Source organism: Emys orbicularis, chromosome 14, assembly GCF_028017835.1.
Source record: "Emys orbicularis isolate rEmyOrb1 chromosome 14, rEmyOrb1.hap1, whole genome shotgun sequence".
Lineage (NCBI taxonomy): Eukaryota > Metazoa > Chordata > Testudines > Emydidae > Emys > Emys orbicularis.
The window spans coordinates 26,350,022-26,362,819 of record NC_088696.1 but is presented as its reverse complement, the minus strand read 5'-3'; the positions used below and the strand labels follow the sequence as shown (position 1 = coordinate 26,362,819).

The 12,798-nt window shown below is 40.3% G+C and overlaps 1 protein-coding gene across 1 annotated transcript in view; it reads left to right on the top strand.

Annotated features, from left to right (window-relative positions):
• N4BP1 (NEDD4 binding protein 1) overlaps positions 1-12,436 on the top strand; it is a 34,075-nt gene extending 21,639 nt beyond the window's left edge. Inside the window, exons 3-7 of the mRNA XM_065416519.1 lie at positions 3,788-3,918; positions 5,039-5,135; positions 7,352-7,459; positions 9,169-9,276; positions 11,797-12,436. Of these exons, the coding sequence (XP_065272591.1) occupies positions 3,788-3,918; positions 5,039-5,135; positions 7,352-7,459; positions 9,169-9,276; positions 11,797-12,142 (790 nt within the window). The 3' untranslated portion in view covers positions 12,143-12,436. The remainder of the gene's footprint in view (positions 1-3,787; positions 3,919-5,038; positions 5,136-7,351; positions 7,460-9,168; positions 9,277-11,796) is intronic.
• Positions 12,437-12,798: the final 362 nt, after the last annotated feature.

Here is a 12,798-nt window from a genome sequence, read left to right as displayed (position 1 = left end):
GCCCTCTGCTCATTGAGAAAGAAACTGCAACCCTCTGCTCATTGGGAAGAGCGCTCTGTACACTGCAGTCCAGGTTAGCTGGGGTTGGTTAAATTCAGCTGAGCCTCCCTTTCTTGCCAGCCTGGATTTGAGTCTACAGGTTAATGAAAGGGAGATCCCAGAAGCAGGGGGAAGAGGGCATTCCTCTGACCTGAGCTCACCACTGCAGGGAGCCAAGAAAGTAGACTTAAAAACAAAAATCCGCTAGCCGGACCCCTTCCACCCCTGCTTCCAGGGTTTCATTTCTGAAAACAGCTGAGCAGCTAACCCCAGGCCAAGCCAAGGAAAGGAGTAAAGGGAAACCTAAATCAAGCTAGCTGCACCTTTGATCTTGTAGTAAGGGTTTCATCCCTGGCGGCACGGTGCCCCTCTTCCCCGTGCCCCAATGGGGCACATGGCCCTGTCTCATCCCACCCCATCTTCCATCCTTGCAGCTCTCCTCACTGGCTAACCTGCCTCCTCCACCCAGTATGCTGCTTCATTAGCCGTATTTCCCTGCATCACAGGGTGTGCTGCCTATTACGGAGCAGTCAGAAAGAACACATTTGGGTAAAAATAAGCCCTGGCAAATGTGCTGCTTTCTCCAAAGTGTGCCTGGCTTTAGCAACCTCTTTAATTAGCCTCCACAAACTTCTTTTCCTCACCTGCAGATTATAGTGATCTCAGCCCACGAAGCCCTGGAATGTGATTCCTTCCAAGGACATGCTCAATTGAGACATAATGTCATTGACTTGGTGTGCAACAGAATGTAGTAAGAACAGCATGGAATGGATTTTATTAACGCTTTTGAGCTGCTTGTGAATGATTTTTGTGACTATACATATTGGTGACTTCTTTCTCTGAATGTCACTGTAATTGGCAGTGAAACTCGCTAGATTTGTCACTGGTCACTTTGACACTTATTTTCTCCCTAGGGAAACCAAAAAGTCACCAGATCTAGTGACAAAGTAGCTAAGTTGGCACTAGCCACTTGAGTGAAGTTCCTCTGGGACTTTCAGTATATATTCGGGCAGCTAGTCCATTTCGTTGCCCATGCTGCTGTGGCTTCGCTGGTATTTTTAGTGAGATAACTAGATCAAAGCTAGCTCAGGTGTGCCTACCTGTGCTGCATCACACCTCCCAATTGCAGTGTAGACATATCCTAAAGTACTGAATAATGCAGGCCTACTGCCTTATTTCTGAGCTCCCTGATCTGAAATGCATATGATCCACAATGTGTTTAGTTCTTGCACTATGCAGATAACTTTACATTCTCTTGGTATCTACCTGATTAGAAAACATGAAATGTGTGCTGAAACCTGCTGCCCTCCTTTCTATTCACAGCAATGTTTCATTAAGTTGCTTTCCTGTCGATTTAAATTCTGTTGAACCTGTTACAATCTAACCTGCTGTCTCTACTCTGTGTGTGACTCTCCTCCTATAAATCTGGCTTCTGATCTGTAGAAGGATATGAAACATAGTGATTTTTAAAATTTAAACTGGTGTTAGTCTTGTTTAATCTGTTTCATAAACTTTCAGTGAGGTTTTGTTTTGTTATATAAGAAGATCTCTCACTACCTACTGCTATTTAAGTCTTCCCTTTGCCCAATTCTCTTACTTAGTTCAGTTCTTGAAATTGGGTGGACTGCTAATTGGCCTATGCAGCTTTTTCATTTGGGAAGTTGGATGCTGGAAATCATGGTTTCTGGAATAAAAACTTAAATTCTATTCAATATTTGCCAATTTTACTTGTACTGAATACTGTTCCATTCAGTTTTGCTGAACTGCATCGGTTTCTTTTGCATATAAAAGCATGATCATTCCTATCTATTTACATCCTGTCCCTAGTTGGAATTTTTTGAACAGCTGAGTCTAATCATTTTCAAAAGTAACTTTAGTAGGAGATAAAAATTGAAGTATTGGACTACTACACTCAGGGCTCAATATTTATTTTTATTGTAGCCACTTTTATAATCCACACTGTAATTGCTGTGTATTATCACTAACCCTTGTTAAAGTCTGTAATAAGTAATATTCCTCAGGACTATAATCAACAAGGACACGTGCAGAGCCCTGCACTTAGGACGGAAGAATCCCATTCACTGTTACAGACTAGGGACTGAATGGCTAGGAAGCAGTTCTGCAGAAAAGGCCCTAGGGGTTATAGTGGATGAGAAGCTGGATATGAGTCAACAGTGTGCCCTTGTTGCCAAGAAGGCTAATGGCATTTTGGGCTGTATAAGTAGGGGCATTGCCAGCAGATCGAGGGACGTGATCATTCCCCTCTATTTGACATTGGTGAGGCCTCATCTGGAGTACTGTGTCCAGTTTTGGGCCCCACACTACAAGAAGGATATGGACAAATTGGAAAGAGTCCAGCGGAGGGCAACAAAAATGATTAGGGGCTGGAGCACATGACTTATGAGGAGAGGCTGAGGGAACTGGGATTGTTTAGTCTGCAGAAGAGAAGAATGAGGGGGGATTTGATAGCTGCTTTCAACTACCTGAAAGGGGGTTCCAAAGAGGATGGATCTAGACTGTTCTCAGTGATACCTGATGATGGAACAAGGAGTAATGGTCTCACGTTGCAGTGGGGGAGGTTTAGGTTGGATATTAGGGGAAAAAAATTCACTAGGAGGGTGGTGAAGCACTGGAATGGGTTACCTAGGGAGGTGGTGAAATCTCCTTCCTTAGAGGTTTTTAAGGTCAGGCTTGACAAAGCCCAGGCTGGGATGATTTAGTTGGGGATTGGTCCTGCTTTGAGCAGGGCTAGATGACCTCCTGAGGTCCCTTCCAACCCTGATATTCTATGATTCTATGATTCATACAGTTATTAAATACTTTAAACGTTTGTAGTTGAAGGATTTACCCACTGATTTGGGAATCAAATTCTTACCTGCTTATTTTCATTTCTTAACTTCCATCAAGTCTTGCTGTGTAACAAGACATCTTAACTTCTGGTAAATTGACCTGTATCTTCCATGTTAGGCTAGTTCCATGCTTTCTTGGTTTGCTTTCCTTTATTAGAGCCACGCGGCTAGGTCACAAAAATAGGAAGGTGTTACCACTTTATTCCTGTTGTAGTTTATCTGAAGTGCAAAAAATTCAGGAAGCTTAGCCTCAGAGGTATTACATCATCCATTGATCTTGCTAAAAATTTCTGGCCCAAAATAATGGATAGGAAAGGAAAGGAGTGAAGGGCCTTCTGTTTCCCAAACTCAATATCTGCTATTCCAAGGAATCTAACAAGGCAGGTCCTAACATCTGGCCCTCCCGGTGAAATATGTTCCAGTGCCAACTGGAGAGAAGGTGGGTCTGGTGCTTTGCAGCACAATACTTATTTTCATTATAATTGGATATGGATCATTTTAATCTGTAATTGATAGCTAATCATAAAACTAGAATATGCTTCAACTTCGGAAGTTCTCAGCTGGTGGGCTCTTCACAAGGGCCTGGTCCATGCCATCACTGATGGCTGTAGTTCTGTCTACAAAACCTGAAGCGAGCTAATCTGTGTATCTGCCTTGCTTTGAGAGGGAGGAGTCTGGTAATATGGCAGAAGAGACACTTCTCCCTTTTTTTGTGCTAAACTCTCTTCCTTGTATGGAGTACCTTGTATGTAACTAGAGCAATAAGCATTCCCCTACCTTTATTTTTTTATGGTATTGTATTTATAGTGTAAGATATAATGTCACCACAACACTTTGAATTTCTTCAATGTTCATAGTTGCACAACTCAACATGAACCAGTCTCACTTGCTTTTTATAGTCATGGTCTACAGAAGTTCTTCTCCTGTCGAGGAATTGCAATAGCTGTTGATTACTTTTGGAAACGTGGCCACAGAAATATTACTGTATTTGTTCCACAGTGGAGAACAAAACGTCATCCTAACATCAAAGGTGAGGCAAATAATGTCCTGCTTTATTTTCTTTTGGATTCAATCTAATTAACTCTCTTTCCAAGTTCAGCTCTTGATATTTGGGACCTGTCACAAAAATGTAATTGATAAATAACCTAATTTTGAATTACTAAGTAACTGACATTTCTATTAAGTTTTTTTACATTTCTCTGAATTTTATTGAATCACTTGACAATATCCAGTTAGGTGTTATATACTTTACTTTAACATTTGGGTATTTAGAGAAACCTTTCCAGGTTTGCTCAACAGTGTTGAAGACCATTCTTTGAAGAGCTGATATTTATTTAACTATCATGAAGACACTGAGGGTGCATCTTTATCATAAAAAATGTATTCTTACCTCGAGTTAGCTAACATAGGGTAAAACCCTAGGCAGTTTGTAGGTTCATATGAGTTAGCAGGTTGAGTTAAACCTTAGCTGCTCCCATAGTCTTTAACTTGACCTAACTTGTGTGAAAACTACAAACTGCCTTGTCTTCACTAGGTTTTTAACTCGTGGTAGCTAACGTGAGTTAACACATCTTTTTCCTAGTGAAGGCAAGGCCTTAATGCTTACAAGTCCTTAAACTCACAGCTTTACCTTTCCTCCGCTATTCTTAATTTCTTTTAAAATCATTCTCACCTCTTGTATAACTTTAAATTTTTAAAGTTATTTATAAGACTGAGCTAGCCTTGTGACAGTTCTGTGAAGTAAAGAAGCAGTAGCTTCACTTTAATTAGGAAAATAAAACACTCAATTAATGGGACTTTTGGGTGCTCACCATTACTGAAAATCAAGCTACCTGTTTAGGTGCCTAACTTTAAGCACTCTAGTTTGAAATATTTTTAGTCTAACTGACCTACCATGGGTGGAGATGGGTTTTAGAGGCAGATTAGAATTTAGGAATTTACGGGCCATTGGCTCCATCCACGTCAGACTTACCCGCGGTAGTCCATTTCTAAGATGCAGCGTGCCACCCATGCAGATCAGTATGTACCGTTCTCAGAGAAGATAAGCTGTTTTGTATGTTATGTAGACTAGATGTAAATTCTGTAAGTAAACACTTTAAAGAAGAAAGCCTTGCCTTTAAAACTGAATGTTTGTTTTACCCTTTTAACAGAGCAGCATTTTTTAACACAGCTCCAGGATGTTGGAATATTGTCTCTAACTCCTGCAAGGATGGTATTGGGAGCAACAATTGCTGCTCATGATGACAGGTATGAAAGATGGGAGTTAAACCTTTTAAAAGATACACAATGACTGTGTCACACCTCATGACTGATATTGTGAGGTAGCCATTAACCTGGAGAGCCAAGCACCAATGTCATGTCTAAGAGGTGTTCCATATCTTTGTGTGCAACTGCAGTGTATCTGTCCTATCAGGGATCATTATTTAAATGACCTTCACTCCCTTGTACACATTCTGCTTTCAGAATGTCAGTAAGGCCAGCATTTTTAATGGCATTATATGTAGCCAAAATCTTAGCAACTTTAAACTATCATTCATCCTTGCACGACATGGGTATTCTGTATAATTTGGTAGCTTCTCTCATTAAAACTCGTCATGGATTTTAGTCCTCACTGAGGACAAGTGTCTTTGACAAGTTTTGTATAAATCACTTGCTGAGGTTTACTAACTTATAACCCACTGAGTTGTGGAGATTGAATACACCCATGTGTCTGGATCTGTGCTCATTGAAATAACATGTAAACTACTTAAGAGGAACTAAAGAGGGAGTTTTTGCCTGACCCTTTTTCTACCTTCCAGCCTCTAAGATGGTGTGGAAGAGACAAGAGATTGTTACCTTGTGCTTGAGTTCCATAGGTTGCATATGTTCAAATATTGACTCTCTAAGACTTGCTGCACTCAAGGTGATCGTAGCCCTAGTGTGCCATATGGTGGTAAACTATACACAAAGGCAGTTAATGTCAGACTTGCATCCCAGTTTTATTTAGAAACACATCAACAAAATACCGTAGTTATTTTAAACACCACCTCCAACCTTGAAGTTCTGGGGAAGACTTTCAACAGATCTGTCTCACTCATCGCAAGTGGGGAGTTTCTTTCCACAGTCAGTTAGCTTTCTTAATCATTGAATGATTACTACTAAAGTCTCCCAATGCAAGGCCACTAGTTATAAGAGCATGCTAGAAAAGTTTCTTTTATCAGCTAACCCTTTAAAAGTTGGCAAAGACAAGCAGCTGAAGCTCTGAGCTAGCCATCTGGAAGCTAGCTTTTTTGCTGCATCTCCCTCCCTCCCAGCTGGTAAGCAATCCACCTTCTTGTTTTCCTACTGACTAAGGAGATGGCATGTTCTTGCACATAGTGCATGCCTGATGTTGTTGAATATGCAGTCTAACCATCATGTACTCATTAAACATGAAAATAAAAGTAAATGCACCAGCACATTTTAGTAGTTCTTAAAAATAAATACCCCAAAACCCCTTCATTAATGCAATGTTGTGTCAGAAAATTAAAAGGTACAAAATGTAGGCAATCCATAGTTGTTCCCACTGTAGTTCTTTTATGTTCTACCATCTCACATACTTTTAAACTTATGCCTTAAAATAGAACAGCATTTATTATAATACAAAATGCTGTATACTTTCAGTGGAAAGACTTCTGATTGCTGTGGAAATCAGAGTATCACATTGTGTTTACATTGAATCTGTGTTCACGGTTCATGTAAGCAAAACTCTTTGAGAATAATTTATTCTTTTTAAACTGTGTACATACAAAATAGTTCATAATTGGTATTTTTAAATAGCAAAAAGTGGGATTGTTTATTTCCAGAGGAATAAACAACTTGTGTACTTTCAAGGTGGTCCCTGTATTTCTTGTATTACTATATCAATAATAAAAACTTGCATTAATTTTAATCATATGATTATGAAAAGGATATATTACTCATTGATAAAACAGCTGATGAAACAGGCAAGCATAGTGGTAGTAATGCAATGGGGCTGAAGTATTATCCTGCTGCACAAGGGGACACAGCAGATTAGCCAGAAGAGAATGTCTGGCAATGGACTTAGGTTGAATTGTGTAATGTACTTTCAACTTTACTGGTTTATTTTAGACATGCAGCTTTATTTACTTCTACATACACTTTTTGTAAACCTGTAATTCAATGTTCTTAGTTAGCATTTCTATGATCAGCACCAAAGACTTAACTTAAAAACGTGCCTGAGTAAGCAGTGCAGCTTGCAGTCAGCTGAGGCTTGGATTCATTTTTTGGTTGGTTGAGGTCAACCAGTCCCTCTTTATAAAAACTTTAAAATAGGTGTTTTCATTAGCAGAACTATGCTGTCTAATTAGGGAAGGCTCCTCTTATATGACTATGATGCTTGTTTTCTAGCTGATGTGAATGGCTTTGGCCAGAACTAAACTGAAAAAATATTTTAACTGTCTTTGAAATAAATATTGTTGTAGATTTTTGCTGCATCTTGCTGATAAAACTGGAGGCATTATTGTTACCAATGATAATTTCAGAGAATTTGTGACGGAATCACATTCTTGGAGAGAGATTATTGAAAAAAGGTAATTATGTGGATTTATACACACCCTAAAAGAGAGTCCTATCCTTATGCTCTAGATGCCTTTAATATAATTTTTAAAATACTGCTGTGACATAAACTTTAGCAATACCATACAACAAAACTCCTCACCTGACATCCTGCTCCAACAATTTACCCCCATTTTCAAATGTCTGAGGGGCAAAAAGGCACATCTGAAAGTAATCCTTATTTGGGCTGTTTTAGACTGAGGTGGGAACAAAATGTAAAGCTGTGCCTCCCCTTCCTCCCCCCCCCCCCCATCCTGCCAGTAGCCCCTCCCATTGAAGGTGCATGATTACATAAGCTTGAGAACCTTTGCTAATCTCAGCTATGGCATAGGGAGCAAGGCAGTTTGTCAGATAGGTAAGCAGGTCCTAAGAATTTAAGGCTTTGCTGGTCAAAACCAGTAGCTTGGTTTCTGGATGGAATTTCACAGAGCACTGACCTCAGATTCTTACAGTGAGATACTCCATTTATCTGCTGGGTCATTGCATGCTGCAGAATCTTTAGTTTATGGGTGGTTTTAAGGAGTAGCCTTTTGTAGGGTCCACTGCAGTAGTTTAATCATGAAGTGATAAAGGCATATTGTAAATACCCATTTTGGTGCTTCTATATTGTACCTTTCTCATTTTAATGAAAAAATACAATGGCCAATGCCATATGGGTATTTATTAATTCCTACACTTCATTGATAAATTTTCCCATAGACTTTTTTCAGTGGCTTTCTATTCTGAACATGTTGTTGATTTTTGTCAAACTGTCCCAATTAATGACATGGAGAAAAGCCATATTGCAGGTACAATACACCTGCATGTTTACCTGTAAACAACCTCCTTCAACAGTTAGTTTTTTAAAGTTATGTAAACAAAGTCTAAAATCTAAATGTAAAATCTTAAAAATTGGGTGTGTCATATTAAATTTAAATGACACACCAGCTATTCTATATTATTTAGGGTCTAATCCCAAGTCAATGGAAAGAATCCAGCTGGCTTCAGTAGACTTTGAAACGGGCCCTATCGTCTATTCAGAAGACAAAATACTAATAAGTAGTTTTTATTAAAGGATTTAAATAGGAAGAAGGTGCTTAAATGGTACAGAAATGATCTCTTCCACTATTGTATTTCAAGTTTGTATTTAGTATATATAAACACAGGAACTTCTGATTACTTTAATGCTAAGGATTTGCAGCCAACTAACGTTAAATAAAAAAATCTTCACACAAGACTAGTCAGCATCTAGTGCCTGTCCCCTGGAGACACTCTATTGTGTTTTGGTCACAGATCTCAATCAGTTGTGCGGCTTGCGATGATGTAGGAGTCTTGAGCTAATCATTTGAATATACGGACAAGGAAGGAGAGTTTAAACAAGTATAATATAATAAAATCTTCTGTGGTCCTTTCTCTCTCTCTCACTTGTTTTGCAGTGGCACAGACCTTCCAGTTTAAGAACCCACTGTAGTCAGGAATAGTGGCGGGATTTTCATTTCCATATAATCACCCATTAATTCATGATTTTGAAAGGGAATGTCATTTTTAGCTATAGCAGAATAGAAGTCCATTGATCAGACTGCACTGATTCTGGCTATGAAATTAGGTGGCTATCCTGAGGTAGCTAATTCTACATATTGGGAGTGGGAGATTGAAAAAACTAATTGTATTGGTAGAGCTATTTCATTATTATTTACTGTTGCAGGTTGCTCCAATACACATTTGTTGGGGACATATTCATGATTCCTGATGATCCTTTGGGAAGAAATGGACCTAGATTAGAGGACTTCCTTCGGAGTGAATGCTGTTCTAGGTATAGCAGTCTCTTCATTCTGCTTTGAGAGCCAAGGCTTAAAAGGGGCAATAAATGCTTTAACTGAAACCTGAAGCAATTTACTTAAACAAACAAAGTCACAGTGTACAGTATGAAAAATATATTAAGAGCACAAGCTCTAAAGATGTAATAGCTTTACAGGAAAAAATGTGTTCTTTTTTGTTACCTTAGTCTGTTCAAAAAGTGGTGGTGACGTTACATGGATCTAACCAGGATCTCACAATAAGTAAGGCGAGTGCCTCAGTAACTTCCTCTGAGGTTTGATTGTGGTGGCGTTGACATAAATGTGGTGGTCCACATAGCATGTTGGTATTACACAAACCTATGATGCATAACTAGAGACTCTGTTTCATAAGAAATAGAATGAGTTCATCTAAATATATCCTTGATTACCCCTTACTGATGATCAGCATTTGGATGATAGGAGCACTGTAGAAAAACCTAAGATAAATAGACATATTAACAGTATATTCTGCACATGGGAGACACACAACTTTTTTCCTATTTCTATTTTCATTTTCCAAGCTGCCCTCAGGTTACTACATCATACTATTAACAATGCCTGCCAAGACTTCTGGAACTAAATGACTTTTTAATCTATTTCATTTTTAATCTTAATTTGTTTTAAAATGTGTAGATTTAAATTTACTACCATAATTTAGAAATATATTTAAAAATCAGATCTTCCTTTATATTCCTACAAAGACATGAGTTCAAACATTTGTTTTTTTCCATTGCACCACATAATGACTTTCCTAGTCTCTAAATCAGTGAAATGAATGCAGCAGGGCCGGATTAATCTTTTGTGGGCCCGGCGCCAAACTTATTTGTGGGCCCCCTGGAGACAATGGGGCATGGCGCGTGGAGGTCAGTCCCCAGAGCAAGGGGCCAGCCAGGGGCAATGGGGCAATGGGGCATGGCAGGGGCAATCCTGCTCCGCCCAGCCCAGTGCGAGGGCACTATTTACAAACCAGCAGTTGCCAGACACACAGTGGTCCGCCCGGCCCTGTGCTGCCAGCATACCCCTTCCCCTCGGGGGGTGGGCCCATACTGCGCCACACAGCCCCCCCCACCCAACATCCTCCTGACTCCCTATGCCCAGCACCACCCAACCCCCTCCACTCAAATCCATAGCGCCCTGCACAACACCACGCCTGCCCAGCACCCCACAGTCCCATCACAACTGCCTAGCACCCCCCACACATAGAACCCCCACTCCCTAGTGCCCCAACATGCACATTTTCCCTGTCCCATCACAGCCCAGCACCCCCATAAGAAACCCACTCCCCCATGCCCTGCCTCCCGGCCACAGTCACTGGCCCTGCTGGGAGGCAACTGTGTCTGCCAGGCTGAGCTGGCAGTGCAGCCAGAGCTGGTCCCAGAGCGGGGAATTGCTCTGGTCCTTTGGGAGTGGTGTGATCAGCCAGGCCAGGGCCTGCCCCAGCCGGGCTCCCTCAAGACACACTTCCCCTGGAGGGGCCCAGCCAAGCTCCCCGTACTGTCCCCTTCCCCCACCCCACCCCCGACCCTGGCTGAGACTGTCCAGGCTTCTGCACCAGTCCTAGGCGGCTCAGCTCCGGGAAGACAGGTGGGGTCCCACAGGTGGTGGGAAGCAGAGACTGCCCAGAGCCGGAGGTGCACTGGGGTCCGGCCAGGGGGCAGAGAGGAGCAGGGGGGGTGGGGACAAGGAGGCAGCAGGCGGGCAGGCCAAGAGGAGCAAGTGGTGGGTGGGGGGAGCCAGCGGGGTCTCGGGGTGCAGTGCAAGCGGAGCAGGCCGGAGTCCCTTCTGAGCATAGGCCCGGCTCCATAGAGCCACTGGAGCCATTGTAAACCTGGGACTGAGCTTCTTGAACAGATAAGTAGTGGCAGTATTTTCAGCATTTGTAATAGAAAGAGCCCTGATCTGGGGGTTCTTGACACTTAACCTTAAAGCTTGAAATGAAAATACTACAGTATTTATATTAATGATGACTATCATAATAAACACGTAACTCTTTAAAAACATGACTATTTCATTAGAGATATCAAGATAAAAATAGTTGTTGGCTGATTTTCAGCCATCATGTATGATAGTTTATGTAATGAACTGGCTGACTTAATAGTGGTTTTTTTGTTTTTTTAATCCATCTCTACTATAACTAAGTAATACTGAAGTTAGTACATGGCATTTTGTAAAAATATTAAACTGATTACTTGAATGTTTTGCTGTATGTTGAGCACTCTTTACCTGTCTAAAACATGCATCATAGTCAGTCATATCTAATGCTAATCCATGTTACTATCTCTTAGGTTTCAGATCTGAAGTCCCTTAGCTAGATTGTTGTACTTACTGTTTTGTATCACTTTGATGGAATCAAGTGAACTGCATCTTTAATCCAAAACAATCTGAAGAATACTAGAATGTAGGGGTTCAGAGGCTTTATTTTGCCTACACTTTTTATACTCAGAACAATATCACCTCTTCCTTAATTTACCAGAGATTTCACTTTTGTTCTATAGAGATTTTCCACCAGCACAAATAACTCTACCGACTGGGGGACTACATTCTTCTGGGACCTCACACTTCATGCCAATACCCAAGTCATGCAGTAATAATAGACAACCTATGAACCAAGTACATGGTGGTCCTCCATCTGCCAGGCTTCCATTTGAACCAAACTTGCCAAACATACAGACTGGTCTAACAATTCCACCACAAAGATCTACTACAGAAACAATACAACTAAGGGAAGCATTGATAAAAATATTTCCTGATTCTGAGCAAAGACAGAAGATTGATCGAATACTAGCTGAACATCCATTCATGAGAGACCTTAATGCACTATCTGCCATGGTGCTTGACTGAGTATGATATGGGGGTCTTACATTGCAACTGATCCATCTAAACTTTGAATGTCAATGTGAAGAAACATGTTGCTCAGTGTCATGTCACTTTATGCATATTCAGAAAATACTTTTATTTGTATAAAAAGATATGAACTATTTTTTGTGTGCATATTCCTAGGGCTTTCAAACAGCAACCTTTTTGGTAAATTAAGTTATGCTGCTATTACAGATTTGTATTAATATTTTCTGTGAAAGAAAACAAAACTTTGCTTCTGCCTCCTTGGAATTGTTTATTAAAGAAATAGCAGTTCACTTTAGAATAGTGTATTTGTACTCGTTTCTTAATTATACTTAAGGGGGGAAAAGGTCATGTTTGACACATACTCAGATTAGAATTTTTTTTTTTTTTAAATATAAGCTGAAAATGGCACCTTTAAAACAATTTACCATTGGGGGATGTATTTGCCAGATGTATGCACATACTCTCATTAGCATTAAGTACACACCTTCAGGTAATTGGTTTTTTTTGGCCATGGGGTTGGAATTGCTTGTACTATTATAGAATATTACATTTTCTCTGTATTGTAGAAGTAATGCCACTAGGTGGCATCTTGTATCGATTAGTTTGTAATGACCAAGAAAAAGGTTTCTAACTGATATTCCAAAATGCCAATT